The sequence below is a fragment of the Lepisma saccharinum genome, chromosome 24 (genome assembly GCF_977018435.1).
Source record: "Lepisma saccharinum chromosome 24, izLepSacc3.1, whole genome shotgun sequence".
Lineage (NCBI taxonomy): Eukaryota > Metazoa > Arthropoda > Insecta > Zygentoma > Lepismatidae > Lepisma > Lepisma saccharinum.
In genome coordinates this window covers 32,516,526-32,542,089 of record NC_139252.1, presented here as the reverse complement: position 1 = coordinate 32,542,089, position 25,564 = coordinate 32,516,526, and the positions used below count along the sequence as shown (strand labels likewise).

The window sequence follows — 25,564 nt, the reverse complement described above, 5'->3', positions numbered from 1 at the left end:
GCTACCGTGCGGATTCGAACCCAGGTCTTACACAAAAATACCTCGAAATGGTTTGTGGAAACTGCTTCTGATCACTTTAGGAAAACTGTAACGATAGATTTGATTATTGGATTGATTGTGCTTCGCTTTTCTGCCACTTTTGGCTAATCGCGAAGATGAGGATGAGAGATAAAGTGATGAAGGGGCACTCGCAATGAACAGCCATGCCCAGGCCGGGATTCAATCTACAATCCGCCGCGGAGGTACGTGAAAAATATAACGAAAATTGACCAAGAAAAGATAAACAAATGTGTTGCATTATAGACTAGTCAATTTCAATATGCATTCTACAGACAGCATTATGGAGCCCCTTTATTAAATAATTGTATTTATTTAAGTAATAGTCAGTAAGGCTTCTCAATGGGTACCTGGGGGCAACCCTAGGGGATAAAGGCGACCGGAGCGTGGTGTTGAACACGCCACCTCAAAAAATGGCCGAGATCGTAAATTGGTAGAACTCTCTCTCTCCTCAATATGCCTTCACTACATGTTGCAATGTGTAGGATACGGCAAGCACATTATGCAATAATTAAAACATTTTAATAGCAGAAAAGCGACGGAAAATAAGGAAGATATCCACCCAATATTTAATATGTCCAGAACTTTAATAATCCAGAAAGTGCACACAGAAAACTAAATGCATCATATCGATTGATGCACTAAAGAACTTCTTCAAAGAATCAGATTCACTTTTGATGCATTTGGGTGCATTTTTGTATGTCGTGAAAGAAGCACCAAAGTGCATCATTTGATTCAAGGGAGGATTTATTACAGTCGAGATGCACTTCATGCATCAGCTGATGTTCCTTAATGCACCTTCCTGCATCATCGAAAAAATGCATTCTGGTGCATCAAAACGCATCAACGGATGCATTGAAGTGCATCTCGACTGTAATAAATCCTCACTTGAATCAAATTATGCACTTTGGTGTTTCATTCACGACATACAAAAATGCACCAACTGTGAATCTGGTTCTTTGAAGAAGCCACAAAACACACGTTAGTGCATCAATCGATGCATTCTGGTGCATCAATCGATATGATGCATTTAGTTCTCTGAGTGTGTTCCAAACGTGGTTTACGTGCTTGTGTGTGTGTTTAAGCTCGTGGAATGATTTCACTTCAGTATATTTATACTCGAAGTTGAGATTGACATGGTTCGAACCCGTAACCCGTATTCTCTTAGTTATTATACACCACGTGTAGATTCTGCACATAATTCAAATGCTAAGTCGATTGTATATCTACAATGCAGTCTAGGTGATATTCAAAGTGTTCCTTTTGGATATGTGGCCCGTACAGGACGCTAACCACTAGTCCACGGCGCCAACACGACAAAGGGCATGTACATAATGGGAAGACGGTCGCTAAGTGAAGAGAAAACAAAAATGACCATATTTTGAACATGTCAAAATATTTCTCTCGCATCCCTTTATCCGAGGTGGTACGGCAAAAGGTGAAATACGAAGTCATAAATCAGGTGGTATAATTTGCGAAAACCCTTCCATTTTACCCTTTTACCTGGCAATTCTCCATAGTAACGGTACACAGGTGTGCCTAAAGGGTCTATAAACGTATTCTCAGTTTTCGGAAAGCGTTCTGCTTCCACGGGGCAACAATCGCTTTCCAGAGACCTTAACAATGGTTGCGGAGGTGTTATTCTGTATTGTTGTCCAGCAGCTTTAAGTGTTTTTATGTAGGTTTCCATAGTTTCACCTTGGACCTTCCAGGTACATGCTCGGAAGACATTTTTATTGGTGGCACATCTTGGGTTTCTACCTGAGCATTGGTGTTCGAAAAGTTGTAGAGGAATCTCAGGTGTGATACGGCATAGAATGTGCAATACAAAGGACATAGCGGGCCTCCGTGATCTAGAGGTTAGTGTGCTTTGGCGTGGAACCAGCGGGTTCTCGGTTCGAATCACTAGACCGAGTCTCCCAAGGGCCTGTCTCTGTGTCTAATTCTCCCTAGATTTTTGCAAGGCTGCGTCGGTATAACTGTAGATAAAAAAAAAAGTATTCGCGTTCTGTGTAAAAGCTCCACAAAATAAAAAATAAAAAACTAATTTAGAATATATATTCTCTGAGGAATATCAACTTGGTTGACCCATTTCCACTGTATTTAATTTGATAAGTTGGGAAGTGTAACTTCATTGTTAATATCCATTGAACAAATAATTACATTAGATTGATTGAGTTGGTGTTTTAAGTCCACTTTATGCACAATAAGGCTAATCGAGACTGGACCTACAGTTTCTAGTAGTATCCGAACCACTATGTGCCTCCACCGGGTATCGAGCCCGGAACCCCTTGATTACAAGGCGACGACGCTACCACTGCGCCATCGAGGAGGCCCAATTACATGAGGTAAAGAGCTGACTTCATACATATAATGCATATCAAATGGAATGTATTAACTAAGAGGGGATATTGGAAAACGGGTCAAAAAGTACTCCCCCCAGATATGCTCAGAGTTCAGATTAAAGTGCTTTGTATACCCGGTAGAGGCACATAGTGGTTCGGATCCCACTTTAAACTGTAGGTCCAGTCCTGATTAGCCTTACTGTGCATAAAGTGGACTTAAAACACCAAGTCAATCAATCAATCAGATTAAAGTAACATAACAAGTGACTGCATCAACACGTTAAAGTGCATCAGCTGCTAAGAATGCACTTTTGGTGCGTCAAAATGCGCACAGAAATGCAAGGATTGCACAAATTATAGGCAAGATCACGTTTACACGTTCATCTGTGTCAGTTCAGTTCGAGTTCTGCGTGCATATTGACATTATGTTAACGTGCTAACAGAAGCATGAAAGAAGCAATGAGAATCAGAGCGAGAAGATAGATGCAGGGGAAGATAAAAGGGAAAATTGAAGAGCATTGAATAAAGCAAGAGAGGGAGAACGGGAGTTAGGAAGAAGTAAAAAAGGCGAGAGAAATTGAGTATAGGGGATGAAAGAACAATAAGGGAAGTAAGCGTGAAGAACAGAAAAGATGAGGAAAGTAGAAAGAGAATACAGAAAAAACAGAAATAAAGATTTAGAAATAAAATGGAGACGGGTCGAATAAGTAAGCAGTCTTTGCATATTCCAAATGGGACTAGCCCCTCTGTGCCTGGAACCACTTGAACTAAATAGGTACAAAAATGTATCCCCAGAAGATATTAATGAAGTAGAAATCGTGTTATGCTGTCAATATTACGGTTGCGTCTCGTAAGATTCTGTATTCATTTCAGGCTTCGTGGTAATATGCTGTAAGTCACGCGTGTCACATATGAAAGGTATGTGCTCTTTCTGTACCCTTCAGAACAACTTGCCCTGTTTCAGTGTTCTAATCATTTTATGCACCACTTTACCAAACGCTTAGCTTACATTCTGTTTCAAATACCTATCACGATAGCATACGTTATATTTTTCCAATTATTGGGAGCACGCGTCCACCCATGAAATAAGTAGAGATTCCCGAAGAATGTCCCAATACAACTTACACGTTGAGAATTTTCTTTAGAGAACTCCGACTGCGATACTGAACACTTAACTTTTCATGGCGTAATTAAACTGTTATAACCTTGTCGTACTACTGTATTTACACGTACTTATATGTAGTTTCATAAGCATTTAGCAGACCTAAAAGTAGAAATAATATTCTTCTTATGTACAAATACATTGTCGTCAAGAAATATTATTGTCTTATTGGTTATTTAGATACCACAAGAACACAGAGGAAAAACGTTTGAATGAACATATCATACTTAATTTGGTATTTTCGACGACATTATTTGTTAACGATTACAATTTAGTTCTGGTTGTCGTGCATTCAAACTAAGATTTGGTTACCAGAAACGATTTTTTTGGTGATTTTAAACAATGTTTTCCTCTGTGCAATGTAAATTGATATGTTATTGCGATATCATATATATATATATATATATATATATATATATATATATATATATATAATGCTTTTTTACATTATCAGAAGCTTTCGTTATTATAATTATCATTACTGTTTGGCACAATCATCTGACACTCTCCTTTTCAGTTGCTGGTTTAGACACTAGCGTACGCTGGAATTTTTTTCGTTAGGGGGGAGGCTGCAATTGTAAAAGCGGGGCGGGATACAGTATGAAATGTATTCGGAATTACTATTTTAGCAGTGATTTTAAAAGTTGTTCAAAGACAAAAGAGGGGAGTCATTTTAAGGGGAGTTTCCATTTACCACTTGGATTTTCCAGCAGTTTTTTACTGCTTCGATTTGAAATTTTGATTTTCTCAAAATTTTGAGAGAGGCTATAGCCCCATCAACCCCTACCCTGTGTACGCCAGCGGCCTTAGGAACTAGAAAACAATCACACAAAAGACAGAAGTTCTTACCATAATCTCTCAATAAATCTATATGTACTCCTATGTATATATATATCTATACAGTCCTTATTAAAGCTGCCATAAAATAATAGTACCAGTTAATTTTGATCTTCAGTTAACACGTGATAAACAAGTGCGTTGCGTTGCACTGCCTACTGCATGACAATGCTCCTCCCCTCAAGTTGCACTCCCGCATATTGGCAGCTCGTGCTGTTCCTGGATCTCCTGCTTAATGCTCGTGTACAAGGAGCCCAGCGTTTCCTCTATTCTCGACAAGCTTTTCTCCATTACCTGTGCGTCCGTTGATGTTGTGATGATTGGCTTTTGTGCTTCGTCGCCGACCTCGTTCGGCTGCAGCTTGTTCTCCTTCTTGGCCTTCATCCTCCTGTTCTGGAACCAGATTTTGATCTGTCGCTCTGTCAGGCCTAACGCGTGTGCGATCTCTATCCTCCTGCGCCTGGTTAGGTACTTGTTGTAGTGGAACTCCTTCTCCAGCTCCAGGGTCTGGAACCGTGTGTATGTTTGCCGCGTTCTCTTCTGCCCGGGGCCTGTGTCTGGAAAGATCAATGCGCGTGACGTTAGCTTTTTTTTTTAATATACGAGGTGCGAACAAAATATTTCATTGATTAATTTGGTTTATTATACCTGACTTTTCTGCCACTTTTGATGAGAATTAGTGATGATATGATGGACACTCATAAGGAACACCTATGCCCAGGCCAGGATTCGAACCCTGGACCTCTGGCGTCGTAGCGCGTTGGTTGTTCTAACCACTCCTTCACGGAGGTCGGCGAGCTAATTATTACTCAGGACGGACACTAGCTACATGTGTCGCCAAGATATCTACATACTTAGATATGAACTAAGGGAAAACTTGAATACATGGCCTGTTTTGAATCTAGGTCTAATTAGTGTGTCAAGCATCTCTAATTAATAAACATTTTAACACCGAAAATAATAAATAAACAAAAAGCACAACATTTAACACGTACAGAAACAAATCGCCAGTACACTGTAAAATAATTTTTTGAACACTTTGTGATAAAATGTGTTCTATGGTATCCAAGCGTGTACAAAAAAAGGGGATTGATCTCCGTGACGGAGTGGTTAGCTCAGAACGTTACCACGCCAGGGGTCCCATGTTCGAATCCCGTGCTTGGCATGGATGTTACGTGCTGAGTGTCCCTTCATGAGTTTCGTCATATCATCACTCATCCTCATCTTCGCGATTAGTCAAAAGTGGCAGAAAATTGAAGTAAAATGAGCTAAATCAATCAATTAATCAACAGGTTCGAAATTTCCCCATTGAAGGTACAAAATTTCCCAATGAAGTTCCCATCACAAAGCTTTATATGCTATTATTTTTAGTAGTATTAGTAGAAATATGCCGGCCACTGTGGCGGAGTGGTTATCACATCGCGCTACGACGCCAGGGGTCTCGGGTTCGAATCCTTGCCTGAGCATGGATGTTTGTGAGTGTCCATTCATCAATTTCATCATGTCATCACTCATCCCCATCTTTGCAAATTAGCCAAAAGTGGCACAAAAAGCGAAGTAAAATAAAGCAAATCAAATCACAAAAAAATAGTGAAAATATGGCTGATAGTATTGACTCATAGAAAACATAATTCACAAAAAAATTAGGTTTGAATGGATTAGGAACATATACGAAATATGAAAAGTTTCATGAACATTAGTTTTATACTAGCCTAGTTGTAATACACAATGATATTAAAAGTTAGAAAATAGTGGGAAGATATTTCTAATATGGTTCATTATTTACCGGTAGGCTAATTCATTACGCTGAGAGAGAAAAGAAAATGTATTTCCTTGCAATGTTGATATTTTTCATGAAATTCCTCCTTTCACAGATCATTGTGCCCAAATCTCCCTGTACAGAGGAAAATTACTCATCATCTGGCAACACTGTAGAGAACACTTGGAACGCTTATGATACATATTTCCTTTCAATACTGAACAAAAGTATGCACAAGAGTGTTGCATTTTTAGTTGGTGTTTTAAGTCCACTTTTATGCACAGTAAGGCAAATTCGGACTGGACTTACAGTTTAAATAGGGATCCGAACCACTATGTGCTTCCGCTTAAGCACACCCTAATGGGCTGCTTTATCAAAGAGAATTAAAGACAGATATTTCAATCAGAGAGAAAATAAGCGGCACTTTGTAAGAAGTTGAAAATGCCATTACTTGGTACAAACGTGTGCATTATCGCTGATGAAACGGGTGTCTATAGATTTTCGATTTTTTGATGTCATTGGAGAAAGAAGATATTTACTGCATTCTACTCTGTACTACAGCGCCTTTCTTCTATACCTGTCACAAGCTGCACGTGTGAGAGAGCTTTCTTCAAGCTTACCCAAGTTAAAACTAAATTAAGAGCAACTCAGAAGCAGGATAGATTGGAAGCCCTGCTCTTGCTATTTGTGGAACAAGAAAAAGCTTCGTCTATTGATGTAAATGAAGTTATTGATGAGTTTAAGAACATTGTACCTTTTGCAGACGTCTCTTGTTATAGATGACGTGTATTTTGATGTATTTGTTTGTAACATTCATGAACATTTTGTGTGTGTGTAATTTCTATGCAGTTTGATTTTTTTCTACTACATATATTCAGAAATTTTCAACAATGTCATTTAGTGAATTTATATTCCTTTACTAACATCAGTGCAGTTAAAGAGCCAAGTGATTGTGTTGCAAAATATGCTATTAAAAAGGTACAAGACCTCATTTGTTCTTTGTACACACCCAAATATAAAGTTCTAGCTACGCCTATGCCAATGATTGTCTCATCAGCTCATCCATCATTCATCCTCATCATAGCGATTAACCCAAGAGGTAGAAAGGCGACGTGAAATTACCGAAATAGGAATTTAGAAATAAAGAAAGTGTGTGGATCATTATCTGGCACACCTTTTGATTTTTATTATTTTGTAGGAAGTCTCCCAAAATGTTTTCTTTTTTATAGTGTACCTTTTGAGTGTACTATAAGGAAGATTTCACACCGAAGCGACACGTGTCACTTGGAAACGAACCCTCAGTAACCAATTGAACCTTTCGAAGAGAAGCGACACGACGTGCTGCACATGCAAGCTCTGACTGGCTCGTTTTCTCAATACCGTGCATCGTGTCGCCTCGTGCTCTTGTTTGCGCATGCGCGTTGAATGTTTTGCTTCAGACTGAATGGGCTAGTGTCGCTTGTCGCTTTGGTGTGAATTCTTCCTTAATAATACAATGTGGAAACTGTGTTCTTAATATGAAATAGCGTGCAAGAGAGCGAGAGTGTCGAAAAGAGACCGGCTTGTAAAAATCGAGACGAAAACTGGACCTAGTGTCGTACATTCTGTCTCCTTTTTTATGATATTCGAAAAATTTACCAAAAACAAAATTACTTTGTTGTGCAGCTTCCTCAGATATGAATCAATGGACAATTGCGATGAAGCCTAAATCACGGACAATTGTGATGATTTTGACGGTGAAGCAGGCACGTATCTAGAAATATGTTTCGGGCGGGGGGGAGTCCGAACCAAGTGTTTCAGGAATATTATTATTATTATTATTATTATTATTTAATTATTAGTAACGTTTATATTAAAGGAATTATAAATCAAATTAATACGAGTAATTACAATACATAAATTAATATTATATTATTATCACACGATTAGGAAAAAATACTGTATAAGAATAGAGATATGAGTGTGCATATTCATTACGTAGCTTACCTGTAGTTAAGATCGGAATAATTTACATAAAAACAAGTGCCCTGGCAAATAAAATCAATGTCAAATACATGAATAATTGAATATTTATCGAATAATAAAAATGATGTTACATGTAGTTGGAGAAAAGTAAGTTTCTGATTAAAATTTTATGCATATTATTTTGAGTAGTAGTGTACATAAATCTTCTTTGTAATGTTATTCAAAGCCGTATGATCCCAATATAATCCTTGCCTTCTAAAAAGTTAAGAGGAAATTAATAACCATCGATTATGCAACAAATAATACTATTTTCAGGTACTTGGTGAGTCTTTCCGGAGATCCGGACCCCTGGACCCCCCTAAATATGTCCTTCCCGTCCTTCAAAGCCGTATGTTCCCAATATAATCCTTGTCTTACAATAAGTTCAGAGGAAATTATACAACAACGGCTAAACGAATATATTTTTCATTATTTAATCTTAGTACTTGATAAATCTTTCGGGGGGGGGGGGTCCGGACCCCCTGTACCCCCCTAAATACGTCCTTGCGGTGAAGGTTGTTTCACAAATTAAAGGTACAGGACAATGGCGACGATCAGGACCTAACCTAACCTAACCAAACCAAAGGCGGCACAAACGTTTACAAGATACCTTGCCAGTCTCAAGCCTGGCAATATTTCACATAATTCTCTTGTAACATGTATTGTACGGTGTGTTGTCACCCTTCAATTTTATAGAAGATTTAAAATGTTATTGCAATTGTCCACCCGCCCTTTCACTTCTGTGTTCATCGCAATTGTCCGCCATCACAATTGTCCGGCTACCTCAGAGATACCCGTCTATCTGCCTGATTATTTCAAGACAATTTTCATGTTTTGTTCATAAATAATCATAACGTCAACCCATTGCAAGTGTCAATTATTTGCCTGTGCTGCGAAGTTGCACTTGCATTCAGGATAAAATTCCTATTTTTTCCCCCCTCAGAACAATAAAGGATACCGATAAGGAAAGTTTCAACTCCAGACGGGGCCGAGATTCTACGAAGTCTCGCTTCGTCTCATCTCGTCTCGATCCGATCTCCAATGCAAAATGTTTCCGTATTTGGCCAAAATCAAACACGTTTTGATTTATTGATTGATTTTATTTATTTCACTCCGCTTTTCTGCCACTTTTAGCCATTGGCGTAACTTGGGACCTAACTTTGAGGGGACAGAATCAAACTGGGACTAATTTTGAGGGGACAGAATCAAACTGGGACTAATTTTGAGGGGACAGAATCAAACTGGGACTAATTTTGAGGGGACAGAATCAAACTGGGACTAATTTTGAGGGGGTAAATCAAATCTGGGGCTTAACTTTGGGGGAAGAGTCTCGAAACGTTATCCATCCCATAAAATCAGCATCCAGGATTATTTGCTAAATAGCTGTAACATTTCTGAAATTACAAATATTACTCTTTATTACTTTGCTACCCTAAGTTGTAAATTTTAATAATCTCGAAAAAATGGGGGGATGACAATTGCCCCTCTTGCCCCCGCCAAGTTACACCTATGCTTTTAGCCAATTGCAACGATAAGAATGAGTGATGATGTGATTAAATAGATTAAGGAAACTCTCAAAGAACATCCATCCGGGACCTTTGGTCTACGCCATTTTATTTTGCCATTTCAGAGCACCTTTGCTCACTTATGGTAAACAATTTAATTTACTTATTAATTATTAATAATATGTACGCTTCAGCTTCCAATTAATAGTTGTATCTAAATGTTTTTATTTTCTAGCAGGGTTCGGTGTAATGGATGAACAAGAGCAGTGGCGTGCCCAAGGGGGGTTGGAAGGGTTATAAACCCCCCTTTGGCCTAGTATTCCTAAAAAAAGGAACGTCAAAGGTAGGAAAAGATGGCGAAATGTGGGCTGACTGCCAGAAAAAGTGTACATAACCCCTCCCTTTCAAAAATCCTGGGCACGCCACTGAACAAGAGTAGCCTACAAAGGTAAGAATAAAATACTTTTTTCCTATTACATTGTAAATATTAAAATTCGTGTAGGTATATTTATTTACCCAGTTGTATAGACAAAATTACATTTGTATTTAGTAAAATTTTCTCCAAATTCTCGTAGAATTTCCCACAGAGGCCTAATTCAGGTTCATAATTTGGTAGTAAATTATCTTTATGCACCCTTTAGACCTACCCTCCCCCCCATATGGGAAATTCTGGATACATCCCTTAGTTCACCCATTTTAGGTTCATATTCTCTCCTCCCGGCCCCGACGTGCAATGGTGCCAACTGCAAATTCATTTCCTGTTGCACGAATCTAGCAATAGGACACCATGTGCGGGTTTCCAATAAATTTCTCCAGATTTGTTGTTCTGTTGTTCTACGCCCACAGAGATCCCATGTTCGAATACTGACCTGGGAATTTTTTGTGACTGTCGCTTCATGATATCATCACCCATCCTCATCTACGCGATTCGCAAAAAAATAACATAAAAGTGAAGTAAAATTAACTAAAGCAATCAATCAATGATTCTTAATTATGCCAAGGGTTCAGAGTTCGAACTCGGCATGGGTGTTCTTTGTGAGTATTCCATAATCAATTTCATTATATCATCACTCACCATCATCGCGATTAGCTGAAAGTGGAAGAAAAGCGACGCTAAATAACAAAAATTAAATCCAATCATATTACCTTTAATTACTCGTACTTGATTAGTTATGCAAGCACGTATATAGAAAAACATTTCGGGAAAAGTATCTCAGAAATAATAATCCTGCAAATAAATGCTTGTAATGAGTAAGTCTATATAAGCAATGGTCTAGGTCTAAACATAATAATTATGTAAATAGCTAAGTTATTTACAGTCTTGTTATTGTTACTACATGAATAGGTAAAGAGTCGCATCATGAAAGCTATAACAGCACGTATTCATCTCTAGCTTCTATCTATTTAAGATAGCTAATTTCTTTTTATGAAACAACTGTCTTGGAATGTAAATTGATGTAAATAAGAATCGAATATTTATTGAATTTATTTTATCAACTCACTTGTTTTATTTATTAGTTATTGATTTACCTCCTCAGCATTTGAAAAGTCACAAGTTCCTGATTAATATTTTATGCATGTTATTTTTTAGTACATTTTGACATATTGGCTAGTCTCATTTCGGGTGGGCCATGATCCCCTCTGGCTCACCCTTGGCTACGCCCCTATTCATTATGATCTGGGGATTGGTCGGGTTTCTATGGGTGTAAACTGGTCTTCAGTTGCAAATTTCGTTAGTTCATCATCACGATTAACCTACAGAGGTACATAAAAGCGACTTAATAATGACCATAAGAGGTATGGAATTTTAATAAATTAGTTCTTTCTCCGTGGCGATTAAACCAACACCAAATGTCTCCGATGAACAAGCCTACTCTACCCTCCCCCTCCCCCAAGCGAGAAAGTTGTTCTTCCACTGTATGGCATGCAATTCACAATGTTCTCATGATTGTTGTGGGAGGATTTGCAAATGCTGTCTTCCAAATTTCAGCTATATGTTAGTTACCAAAAAAAAATTACTCGGGAAAGTAATGCACACGAGATTCGAAGTGGAGACTTTTCCTTTGCGGGACGAAATGGCCCCAACACCGTGACGAGTTTAGCTGGAGCCTCCATAACCAAGAAGTTATTAGCAGCTAACTTGCCGACTTCCATGGTGAAGTGGTTAGCACAGCGCCCTACGACGCCAGTGTTTCGAATCCCGCCTGGGATCATCAATTTCATCATATCAGCCATCCTTAAAATCGCGATTAGCCAAAAGGGGCAGAAAAGTTACGCTATATCCGGGGGTTTGTACCCTGTGTACTGAGCAAAATTTGTACTTTCTCTATCTCGAGTGTTAATGCACCAACTTCTGAAAGTTTACATGACAATAATTTAACTAAACCATAATGTTTCTTATTGAAGATTAGGCCCTCACAGGAGATGCACTACGTAGAAATTTTCAGCGAAATTTTCGAACCCGGGTCTCTGGCATACCGTGCTATAACCACTGAGCTACCGAGCCGGCCTGGCCTCGCCTGATTTTTCGCTGTCGCTGTTTTACCTGCTTGGAATCGTCTCTGCCAGTGCTACCGTTACGCTGGGAGGAACCAGGGAACGTCGAAGTCTACTGTGTTTCAAAGGCAACAGATCCCGTTGCGGTAGCACGGCAGAAACGATTCCACGCAGGTAAAACAGCGACAGCGAAAAATCAGGCGAGGCCAGGCATGCTCGTTAGCACAGTGGTTATAGAAATGGCACGGTATGCCAGAGACCCGGGTTCGAGTCCTGGTCGCGCCTGCATTTTTCGCTCAAAATTTCTACATAATATTTCTATCCAACATCCTGAGTATCACTGCAGTAACAATATTGAATTTTTGTATGAAAAATATTGAAACAAATATGGACGTAACTTTGGACCTAACTTTGAGGGGGAGGGGCAGATACGAAAAGTTTTCCATCCCATAGAAATAGCGTCCAGGATTATTTGATAACTGTTACATGTGCGAAATCAAAATTTTAATCTTTACTTTGCTCCCCAGGCCTCAAGAGGTTAACAAGGGGCAAGTGTGAGTCAAGTTACGCCCATGGAAACATAATACAGAGGTTTCTGTCCAACATCTTTAGTGTTACTGTAAACACCGTTGAACTTCTCCATGAAAACAATTGAACCAATCCACAATGCTTCCGTTCAACATCTTCATTATCACTGCAGTAACAATGCTGAACTTTTTCATGAAAACAATTGAATCAAACCACAATATATCTGTTCAATATCTTCATTATCACTGCAGTAACAATGCTGAACGTTTGCATGAAAACAATTGAACCAATCCACAGTGCTTCTGTTCAACATCTTCATTATCACTGCGGTAACAATGCTGAACTTTTGCATGAAAACAATTGAACCAATCCACATTGCTTCTGTTCAACATCTTCATTATCACTGCAGTAACAATGCTGAACTTTTGCATGAAAACAATTGAACCAATACACAGTGCTTCTGTTCAACATCTTCATTCTCACTGCAGTAACAATGCTGAACTTTTGCATGAAAACAATTGAACCAATCCACATTGCTTCTGTTCAACATCTTCATTATCACTGCAGTAACAATGCTGAACTTTTGCATGAAAACAATTGAACCAATACACAGTGCTTCTGTTCAACATCTTCATTCTCACTGCAGTAACAATGCTGAACTTTTCATGAAAACAATTGAGCCAAACCACAATATTTCTGTTCAATATCTTCATTATCACTGCAGTAACAATGCTGAACTTTTGCATGAAAACAATTGAACCAATCCACAATGCTTCTGTTCCACAGCTTGAGAATTACTGCAGTGACAATTTTGCATGCACGCAATTGAGATGATTCTCTATAGGCTACAAACAGGCTATCATGCTTTGACTAAGCGAAATGACAAAATTTCAACATACCTGTATAAGATTTCATCCAAGGGTAGTAGCTTCCGGTTCCTTTGCTTACGAAGGGCTGCTGAAGACAGTCCAAGGGCCTCCCCACGTCATACCCCTGCTGGGCCACTAAAGAGGATGTGTCGGGAACACCCACGGTACTTTGCGCACAGAAAGAAGGCACTTTGCAGCCGTTGGTAATCAAGTCTCTTCCCGCGGTCTCCAGAAGCAATTGACCAAGAGAGGACGCTGCATGGGAATCCGCCGCGGTCCTCGATGGTGCAGGCGCGTAGAAGCCATCGTTCTGAAAGGTGGTGGTCGAGGTCGTCACGGGCGATTTCGACGAGGTCACGTGTTCGACTCCCGGTTTCGACACGTTGGCCGGCTGGTAACCGGAGGATACCGGGTATCGTGGAGCGAACGGATGCAGGGGACCGGACGGGACCGGTATAGGGTCGCTGGAGTACGGAGGACCGTACTTGGCGCTAGGAGGCGGATGGTGCGGAACGTAGTACTGCTGATGGCCGAAAGGGTTCTGCTCCTGAGGGTTCCCGCTGCTGCTCCAGCAACTGCCGCCTCCGTTGCCGTAGTAGGTAGAGGAAGACGCGGCGCTCATGGTTCCTGCGAGCCGTTAACGCTATTAGAAACGATTCTATTGCAGTTTTATGTACGTCCTGGTTGGCTGATTCGCCGGGAATGACCCTCGACCGTCCGGGGCGAAAAATGATTTGTGTCTGTGTGTGCGTGCCCGGGCGTCTGTCCGTCTAACAATCAAAGAGGACCACGCGGCCATTTCCCTACTTTTCGCGAAAACACCCCCTATCTGGCCTCTCCTCCCTTCGCCCCCCTCCGTCACCCATTCAGCTGTCCCCCCACTGTCAACCCCCCGAGAAAGCTGCGAAGGGCAAATAATGAGATTCAGCCAAAATCTTGCGACCCACGTGACCGGGGGAGACCAATCGCGGTGTGCCGTCCGGCATTGTCACATCGTAAACAGAACCGTTCTGGCTAACCCTCCCCCACACTTGGCAAACTTTCCAAAAAGAGGGGGTGCATTGTCTCCCCGTGGTTCATACGTGCAGATCTGGAAATGCAGTGTATAAAGCCTCCAGGCAAAAAAAAGGACCTTTTCTGCGGCCTTCGAAACCATCAATCCAGGGATACCCACCCCATAAACCATCTCAACCCACCTACCCGACCAAAAACGACCAATTTCAAGCCATTTTTAGGAAGCATACAACAGGATTTTTATGGCTTCTGGTGCATGTTGACAACTCTGTTTCTTTAAAAAAGAACGCCGGCCCTTACAAAGAAACTCCGAGAGAAAGGGGGGCCTCAATTCGAAATCTGCTTCTGTAAAAAACGCACCATGTCGGTTTTTATAGGACACGCACTTGAATTTAGTTAGCAATAACAATAGTTTTGTCATTTCTCATACTCGGCATTCATCATACCGCGGAAGGGCTTCATAATAATTTCATTGTCGTCAAACGCTACAGCGTTCTTGCTAGTAAATATTCAAAAGTATGTGGACGTACGTGGGGTTAAAGATAGGATTGGCCTGGTTCAGACTGGGGACATAGACGCAACACAAACGCAAACGGGCGAAATTCCACATTTTCCACAAGTTCTTCGGAACAAGGGGGCAGGACGAAAATTTATGAGGCGAATAGACTAAAACTGAGAATATAATATACATGTGAACATGTATAGATATGTATCTGGGTGTACTTACATACTTTACAAAAAATAGTCCAGCTTCTCATTGCATTCTCCTGTTAGTTGATTACGAGTTCATTTAGTTGTTACATCGAAAAAATAGTGTAAAATTCAGTAACTGGTTATATTTTCATGTACCATTGAATCCAAAGTGCAGATGATTCCACAGTGCCCAAAATTCCAATAATTTTATGAGGGAGACCAGAACCAGACAAATAAAATTGGACATTCACTCATCTGGTGGGCCGAGTACTAGGGTGTCCCCCCCATTTACATAATAACAATAATAAATCTGGACTAAAATAAATTTGTTTTTATTATTTATTTATTTATTATTAAACACAACAGGCGAATGCCCAATTACAGTGTTCTACATTTCTTGGTTTGAGTTTGTAAATATACAGTTTGATAAGAAATATTATTGTGCAGAAATGTAAATAAACATAAAACATGTCAACGCTTAATTATATGTGTTTACAACAGTTAACAAACCGAGTTATAATAATACATGTTAATTGAAGAGAGTGGAATAAAATATCTAACTATTATCTACAAAAATAGCCTACATGAATACAAGATTTCAATTATTAAGTACAATGCACAACGTTTTTATCTTTACACTCAGTATTTCAGATCTTTACCACCGTGTACAATATATATAAGATACTAATATAATGTATTATAAATTACATAAAATATGGAATTAAAATAAACACAGTATAAATCAAGGATAGAAGTTATTTACCTTGAAGAAATACATTAATTATGTGTGTAATAAAGGACCTGTAAATAATTGACACTCTAGAAAGTACAAAAGAAATATATATTTACAAAAATTGCGTTCATGTTTACATTGTTGACATTTATTCTTCCATTCCTTGAATAACTTTTTTGAATGTCCCAATAGGCATGTGGAATATATCTAATTGTGGTTCCGTTTGGGAACATGTCACACATTCTCCAGATAGGTGATTTATTTATAATGTTCGATCTTCTTTGTTACTACAGTAAAAGAGACTCCCTTTGGATAGTGTCTTGGAGATAGAACCACGTATGTGTATTTGTTGTAGAAGAATATTATTGTTCATTATTTTGTATAAGAAACAGAGCAATTGCATCTTCCTTAAGAGTTAATTAATAGTTATTACTGTAAAATAACAATTATAACTGGCCTGGCTCCGATAAAAAATTTCTGCCGATACGATGCATCTGTAGATGGAGTCAAAAGTGTTTTTTCTAGAGGAACAGGTTTGCGATTGGTGCCGAATTGAGATGACGTCGCTTGCTGATTTGTGGATTCGATAATTTTGACTCCCTCCCAAGCTCATCCTTAGAGTGTAGTAGAATAGAATATAATTTATTTTCAAGTATGAGCCTTTACAGCTCTGCATGGCATACAAGGATGAAAATGTTAGTGCATTTTCCTAAACCCCTTCTCCTTGCACTTACATGAGAGTTTACAAACACCGTGAGAGAGAAAGGATTTGCGTGCGGGGGGGGGGGGAGCCTTCGAAGCAGGCTGCTTCGCTCTGCCCACTCGACTTCCTTCCCTTCTCTGCCGTTATGCGCGGTCTTGCTTTACAGATTCAGGGGATAGAGTATAGCTAAGTGATTCCTAGATTTTTCTTAAGTTTATTTTTTTTATTTCGTAGCCCCCTTTCACTCTCCCCACTCAGCTTCCTGGCTCTCTTTGCCCAGACATAGTGTAGGAAAGTTCCCAGATTCCTTATTTGCGCCTCCCCCTCCTAACAACGGTTGTCATGGATGTTAGCTTCATTTATTTCCCTGATATATTTTTGTCTTGCCTCCCCTGTTTCTTTGCACAGGAAGAGAATGTGAAATTTCGTCTCCTCTTCACTGCATGGCGGGCATACTACGCTCCCGTCCTCCCGTTTGAGTTTAACTTGTATCCATCCCCCAGTCTGAGCCAGGCCAATCTTGATCTTTCTTTTGCATTGTTTCTCCTTCCCCATTCTCGATCCGTATCCACTATTTTTGCTGATGTTAACGATATTTTTTCACCGCATTCCGCCAAAATTTTCTTTGTTATTGCCTTCCAGTCTGTAACCGTGTATTCATATAGGCACAGATATAGGTATATATATCCTTATCAGTGATATGGGGCTACCTTAACCAAATTTTGGAAAATGCACGATCTGTGGCTGGTGAAGGGAAATATATGTTTTACATGTTTAGTACGTTCCGTACATACTAACAGTGATGCGGCTGTTCGCTAACCTTTGGCTTTGCAGACCACACACATTTCAACGCTCTGACTGGTGCACTGCAGGAACCAACGTAGGTGCGGACACTAACCGGAAGACAAATGGGGAGGCCATCGATTCCCGCATATTGCTGTGTGTTGATCTCTATCCATGTGACACGTAACACGTGTCATAGGTTGTTTTGATGACGTCATTCACACCTCAGACACACACGGCAATCCGCAATTACGAAAAGGCCCGGGTTGGCGTGGTATATGACGCGTGTGCGTGGCCGATTCCCTTCAGGGCAATTGATTTCGCGATGCGTTTGCGGCATCTGCAGTATTTTCTGCGAGGAGGGTTGACGCTTCCCTTCCAGCATACACGTTTCCACGTTTGGGATTCCAGGAACGTCCGACACGACACGGGTGCTCAGCTCCTACGCCGGAAACACAGGCGTTTGCATTAAGTGTGTCTTGAATCTATAGTCAGAAGTCATGAATTAGATGGCATCTCAAATTAACTAGGTATCTGCAATGTCGAAATAGTGGATGAGAACGCACCTGCAGCTTTAGAGGTCGTTACATAGACGGCGACTTCTATTTTCGAGACGGGGAACGAGACCTCGCTCGACATTTTGGAGGCTGGTAACGAGACCTCTCTCGACCTTTTGGAGACCTGGAACGAGACCCCGCTCGACATTTTGGAGGCTGGTAACGAGACCTCTCTCGACATTTTGGAGGTCGGTAACGAGACCTCGCTCGACATTTTGGATACCTGGAAAGAGACAACGTTCGACATTTTGGAGGCCGGTAACGAGACCTCTCTCGACATTTTGGAGGCTGGTAACGAGACCTCTCTCGACATTTTGGAGACCTGGAACGAGACACAGTTCGACATTTTGGAGACCTGGAACGAGACACAGTTCGACATTTTGGAGGCTGGTAACGAGACCTCTCTCGACATTTTGGAGGCCGGTAACGAGACGTCGCTCGACATTTTGGAGGCCGGTAACGAGACCTCTCTCGACACTTTGGAGGCCGGTAACGACACCTCTCTCGACATTTTGGAGACCGGTAACGAGACCTCTCTCGACATTTTGGAGACCGGTAACGAGACCTCTCTCGACATTTTGGAGGCCGGTAACGAGACCCCGCTCGACATTTTGGAGGCCGGTAACGAGACCTCTCTCGACATTTTGGAGGCCGGTAACGAGACGTCGCTCGACATTTTGGAGGCCGGTAACGAGACCTCTCTCGACACTTTGGAGGCCGGTAACGACACCTCTCTCGACATTTTGGAGGCCGGTAACGAGACCTCTCTCGACATTTTGGAGACCGGTAACGAGACCTCTCTCGACATTTTGGAGGCCGGTAACGAGACCCCGCTCGACATTTTGGAGGCCGGTAACGAGACCTCTCTCGACATTTTGGAGACCGGTAACGAGACCTCTCTCGACATTTTGGAGACCGGTAACGAGACCTCTCTCGACATTTTGGAGCCCGGTAACGAGACCTCGCTATACATTTTTGTATTGATTGATTGATTCAGTTAGTGTTTTATATCCACTTTATGCACAGTAAGGCTAATCGGGACTGGACCACAGTTTAAAGTGAGATCCGAACCACTATGTCCCTCCGCCGGGTATCGAACCTAGAACCCCTTGATTACAATGCGACAACGTTACCACTGCGCCATCGGGGAGGCCAATAACGAGACCTCTGCCGACATTTTAGAGACCTGGAACGAGACCCCGCTCGACATTTTGGGGTAACGAGCCCCGCTATACATTTTGGAGCCCGGTAACGAAACCGCTTTTGTAGTTGAGTAAGCCATGAACAATACATTACTTGAACTTTTCAAGGCCGTGAACTGTGCCCGCAATTCTAGAAGCCATAAATATAAAGTTTATCACACCTTGAGGTATTTTAATAAAATCTAATTGAATCGTGTTTTTTCAGTGTGTGTCGTCGCTGATAGGAATTCAAACTTCGATGCGAAAATGTTGATATCTTCAAAGATTGTTGTAGTGGTGTGGTGGTGATAGAGCTTGGAAAAGTGTGCATGTTCACATATCGTTTGAGCAACCAGTCTCATTGCTTCTTGTTTCGCAGGGGTGGGGTCAAATTCCGTTGTGTTTTGCGTTATAGTATTACTTGGTCCCATCTGGTATTCGTGGGAGTCGTGCTTCCAAGAAACCTTGTTTGAGTCCTGGCAGCGAGGTGTCACTGACCTCCTGAGTTTTATTACCCTGTTGACTCTGGCGACGGAGGGACTCGAAGTTTGGGTGTCATTGTTTCACTCTCCTGCCCAAACAGCTTTCACCCACCGACGCTCCTGGGGGAGTTCATTGAAGGAACATGCAGCCCTCTGTTGCGGCACCATGACCACATCCTGTCGGTCCTCCGGTTTACAAGCGGCGACAGCTGTGGGTCAATGGAATTCTTCTGGAGACCCCTGGCGTTGTTCCTGGAGCAGAGAAGGTCAACGACACGTTGCTTCTGGAGAACCTCGGAGGACATGGCCTTCCGTGATGTCTTGCTCATCTGAGGAGGGGCGAGGGGCTGGAGGCTTGGTATTTCAAGGGGAGCTATTGGGAATTTCCCTCTGATTGCCAATGTTTAATATTTCGATACCAGGAGCGTATATTATAATCTAGGTAGGCTATCTGCGAAGCCTGAAGTCAAGAGATTAAAATACAGGGAGGAAATCGATCAGAAATTGTAAATAATATTATTCATATCAGTGTGATGATGATGCTGATTCTGGAGTTGGCAACGTGATTTCTTATGAGTTGGCAACCTGATTTCCTATGAGTTGGCAACCTGATTTCTTATGGGTTGGGAACCACATTTCTTATGGGTTGGGAACCACATTTCCTATGAGTTGGCAACCTGATTTCTTATGGGTTGGCAACCTGATTTCTTATGAGTTGGCAACCTAATTTATTAGGAGTTTGTAAATTTATTTCTATTCATAGCCTAGGACCACGTGACATAGAGAGATAGCCCAGATGTTGGACTCAGAAGACGTCACTGTTCGGTACATAAGTTTATGTATAATTTAAACCTATAGGGGCTGTTCACCGGATGTTTACATTTTCGTCCGTGTTCGGCGCTGGCGGGGACGCTGCTTCCGGTTTTGAAAAATTAACATGGACTTCAGAGGTGAAAGAGTAAGGTATTACAGAAAGGGTGACAATCATTGCGTGGCTGTTGGGTGCAACATGGCGTCGGGAACGAATATTTCTTCTCCAGTATCTCTATACATCGCTTTCCGACAGACGCGATATGGAAAAATCAGTGGATTCAGGCAGTAAAGAGAAAAGAACTAGGAACCAACATCGCCGGTAAATAAACCCAATGAAATATTTTACGTGTTTTAAAATTAACGCGAAAATGTTGATGTAACAAATTTAAAAGATGTAATTGTCTGATCGATTATTTTTTTGTGTACTCAGGAATAACCCCCATATAATGTATGGATGCCTCAGGTGTGGTTTGAATTTTCTCCCTAGTCTTGTGTATAGGCAAATAGAGAAAAATCAACTGCACTGTGCCATGAAGACTCATATAGGGAGTGGAGTGCCCAAGGGGGGGGGGGATTGGTGGGTTTCATACCCCCCTTTCTCTCTTCCTACTCTGAGAATCGAACCCGAGTCTTCTGCGTTAGTGGTGATGGTGGAAGCAGTAGTAGTACGTACTTAAGTATTCCGTTGAATTCGTTATTCGTTTGAAAAAAAATCACATTTCAGTTTCATCACTCCTTGACCAGATGTCCCAGGTTTGAATCCTGGTCAGGAATCCATTTAATCTTTAATCCTCATCGTTACTATTTATCCAAAGATGCATAAAAGCAACGTACAATAAATTGAAAGGAGAAGAAACAAGTAGAAATAGCAAAATAAATAAATAACGTAAAAATGTAGATATGAAATTCGAAATTAACATAAACTGTAATAATGTAGTCAGATGACCCTAAAATTTCCCTGCAATTGTGGTATTCTTCATCAAAATTCCCTTTCCCCTTTCGGCTAAAATTTCGGCCCGAATTTCCCTGCAAAAGGGAAATTTCCCTTCATGTGGCAACACTGCATTATTTCTGTGAAAATATATTGCTGAAAGAAAATTTCCTGCAAATTTCTTGTGTCCATTTTTGTCAAGGATGCGTCGTCCCACCATATCAAAATTCGCCGACAAGGACCGGCGGCACATTAGATGTGGTCCCAACTTTCTACCGATTTCCTGTCATAAACCATTGCTGGAGAAGTTACATGCACCGTAACATGATTGTTTGTGTCCTTGTGTCCAATTTCAGGGTGTGCCTTTCCCCCACCATTTGTAGCTAAATTGGGAAAAGATGTAAAGAAAATGATTGGCTGGGGCGGGAAACTTCCTTTTGTATGAAAGATATCCCCATAAAAATCTGGAGAAGCTTTTATTATTATACTCAGTCCCAGCTATCTCTGGAATAACCGCGAAGGAATAAGCGCGAATTGGAATAAACGCGAAAGGAACAACCGCGAAACAGATTAATCGCGAAACCAAAATCGAACACAGGAATAAACGCGAAAGGAATAACAGCGAAAACACAGAAAACTATAAAAAAATAAATGCATCATATTGATTGATGCACCAGAATGCATCGATTGATGCACTAAAGTATTTTTTATGGCTTCTTCAAAGAATCAAATTCACATTTGATGTATTTGGGTGCATTTTTGTATGTCGTGAAAGAAACACGTCATTTGATTCAAGTGAGGATTTATTTCAGTCGAGATGCACTTCGATGCATCAGTTGATATTCCTTGATGCACCTTCCTGCATCTTTCTGGATGATGCACTCCGGTGCATCAAAACGCATAAAGTGATGCATTTAAGTGCATCTCGACTGTAATAAGTCCTGACTTGAATCAAATCTGATTCTTTGTAGAAGCCATAAAACACACTTTAGTGCATCGAGCGATGCATTCTGTTGCATCAATCGATTTGATGCATTTAGTTCTCTGAGTGCAGGTTTATGCAGCCGTTACGGTGTGAAACGTTGCTGCTGATCGGCTTGTTCCCAAGCGACAAGGGTCGCTTCGGTCTGAAATCTGCCTTGCCGTTCTTGCGTGAACTACAAAACTCGTTCCCTAACGTAGAAATAGCTACAGCGCCAATAACAGTTGCGAGTGTCGTAGGAAGTTTCTCTTGTTAGAAATAAAGCCTGAATCATACGGAACTGGATTTCCAGTAGGAATGCCCTAGTTGGCGCTGGACTGGCTACCCATTTGGTTTTCGCCTCTCAGGATACTTGTTTCCGTACTTGCCGGTATACTTTTGTTCCCATAAGACATTGCGCAGAGCAGACAATCTGTAAAGATGGACGAGCAATTTGAAGAACGTTGTAGAAGAATTTCTGCTCTGTGCTTTTATTAAAAATTATAAAGAAAAAGTATGGACTAGAGATTGGCTCGTCAAAATATGGTAATCAATGCGTACCGAACAAGCTTTTTAATTAACTCAGGTATGCGTATTCGTACATGAGATTCGCAGGATTCATTCACATTTTTTTTAAAAACTAAACATTTAATTTAATACACTTGTAATAATAAGGATTTTCATTCTCGGCTAATCATATTTGTCACGTACACAGTCATCGCTTTGCATAAATACCTAAATATTAATGAACTGAATACGAATTCACTGCCACGCCATCTCTTTTTTTATCGAGAAACTAACAAAAACAGCCAACACTCGGAAACCACAGACAAGAAACTCCCCTTTGCAAACTCGCAGATTTTCTTCACATGGCCAAACTTTGCTCTGACTGGCTGTTCCGCAGAATCCAGTCGAGGAAAGCCCGTAGCAATTAGAACATGTCCTATTCCTCCAAACCAGTCAAGCAGCCAGCCAGGCAGCCATCACATACGGGCAGGTAGCCAGTTCAGCGCCAACTGACTGGATATCCAGTTCCGTGTGATTCAGCCTTTAATGAAGACGAACTCTTATGGTTCCCCTGGACCTTTGCTATGCGCCAGCGAATCCGTTTTCCAAATTTTCTCTCCTTTCCAGTTGCTTAGAATTACTTCTATAGTGTAAATCACCAACCCTGAGCCTTCTGTAAACAAACCGTCTCGCCGATTCGATGTATCACTCCGCGTCAGCTGAACACGGAGACCTTCCCGCACGCATAGAACCATTACCTTCTCAATCTGAAAGCCTGATGGCTTGCTCCGGTCACGTGACTAAACGTCATCAACTGGAGGCGAGATAGCTGCCATGTTTGATTTGCTTCTTCGGAATCAATGTTGGACCTTTTTAGTGAATATGGAATTGTAATGCAAATTTAAGAACTGTAATCGAGTTTACATGAAGTGTAAATATGCTTAAATGTGGAAGAGGTATGGTGTATAAGTCTTGTGTGCTCAATTGCAGAGGCAATTACAATGAAAAAGGTAAGATTAACATTCACATTTCTTCAAGATGTTGTTAAAAATGAGAAATTTTTAGGGCAATTCCATGTGATTCAGTCACTACGAAAATATACAAGTAACAAATGTATTATACTAAAAATAAATAATAGTAATAGTTCATGATGTAAACATTTCATGTGTCCGAAATAGGCATCAAATATACTCGTAAATGTGGACAACATGTCAACATTTTTTTAGAATTATCAAATAATTTACCCTGAATTACAAACGGTGGTTAATATTACGTCTACCAAAGCAATTTGTTAGTGTAAATTTTATGCAAGCATTCGATAAATTATTCATATTATTTACACATTTTCAGTTTCAAAATGTGCTTAATGAAAGAAAGCTATACAACGGGGCAAAGTTGATACATGTGTACATTTATTCTTAATTTATCCCGCTTTATGATTCTTTAGGCTAATCGGAGGCTAATGGAAGATATGTTGTACATTTAAATACAAAGGTGCGATGTGTAACAAGAACATCGATGAAGTATTCGTGTGTAAAACTATCCAAGAATATATATATTACTTATGTTTCAAATACAAATGCTTTCACTGTTTCATATGAACTGCTTTTTATTTTTTGTCTTTGTGAAGCTTCAATGTTCGTAACTTTTATTAAATCAGTGATAATGTTTATTGTTTCATAATTTATTAACATTCTTCGCGACTTTTCTAACGGAATGTAAAAAACAGTGTAAGGAAATATTCCAAATTTTTATTTCCCAAGTGAACATTAAAATAGAAATATTAATCTGCTTTTTTTCTCAATGAAACTCTTAAGTTATTGTCACAAATCTTACTAACGACAATGAAAAGATTCAATTTGTATATTATCTCTCGTTCAATAAAGTCAATAGGATCGAAATTACAATATGACAAATGATTTAGGTTTAGTCTTTACAGAAATGTAACATTGCCCTTGTACAGTGTCTCTCAAAAGTTTTAGGACAACGACATTTTAAACTAGGCAACCCAATTTACACAAGGCGTTGGTGGGTTGCGTGTAGAGTTAGGCTCAATTTCAGGGTTGCCACATGCACAATAGATATTTGTGAAATACGCGAAAGAAATGAAAAGAAGTATTTTTGTATAAAATTATTAAAAATATCAATGTTATATCGCAAATGACGAATTTCTTTCTAAAAGAAAAGAAACTAAGTTTTCTAGTATTCATCGCTGATGAGCCTAAGGAGAAGGATAAGAGGTTAGAGGAAACGAAAGACGACAAAGGAGAGGAGAAAGAGAAAGCGAAAGGAGAAGAGGAAAAGTAGAGGAGAGAAGAAAGAGAGGATAGACGAGGAGAGGAGAAGTAGTGAGAAGAAAGGAAAATCGAGGGGAGATGAGGAAAATGGAGCAAAGAAGAGAGGAGGAAACGGAGAGGAGAGGAGGAGACGAGAAGAAGGGAGTGGAGAGTAGAGTAAAAGAGAGTAAAAGGGAAGAATGAAAAGAAGAGGAGAAGAGTGCAGTGGAGTCGGAAATCTAAGACAGCAAAGGAGATAAGAGGAGTGGAGAAGAGTGGGATGGAGACAAGATGCGAGAAAAATAGAGAAGGTGATATGAGATAAAAGCAGAGGAGAAGGAGGGGAGAGAAGAATAAGAAGGAGAAGA

At 40.4% G+C, this 25,564-nt stretch overlaps 1 protein-coding gene across 1 annotated transcript; it reads right to left on the bottom strand.

Annotated features, from left to right (window-relative positions):
• Positions 1-304: 304 nt before the first annotated feature.
• Positions 305-14,184, bottom strand: LOC145978145 (uncharacterized). The gene is made up of 3 exons (XM_083110585.1): positions 13,593-14,184; positions 4,734-4,958; positions 305-438 (listed from the first exon to the last, which is right to left on the bottom strand). Exons 1-3 carry the CDS (start codon positions 14,182-14,184, stop codon positions 305-307), a joined length of 951 nt encoding a protein of 316 aa, XP_082966711.1.
• Positions 14,185-25,564: the final 11,380 nt, after the last annotated feature.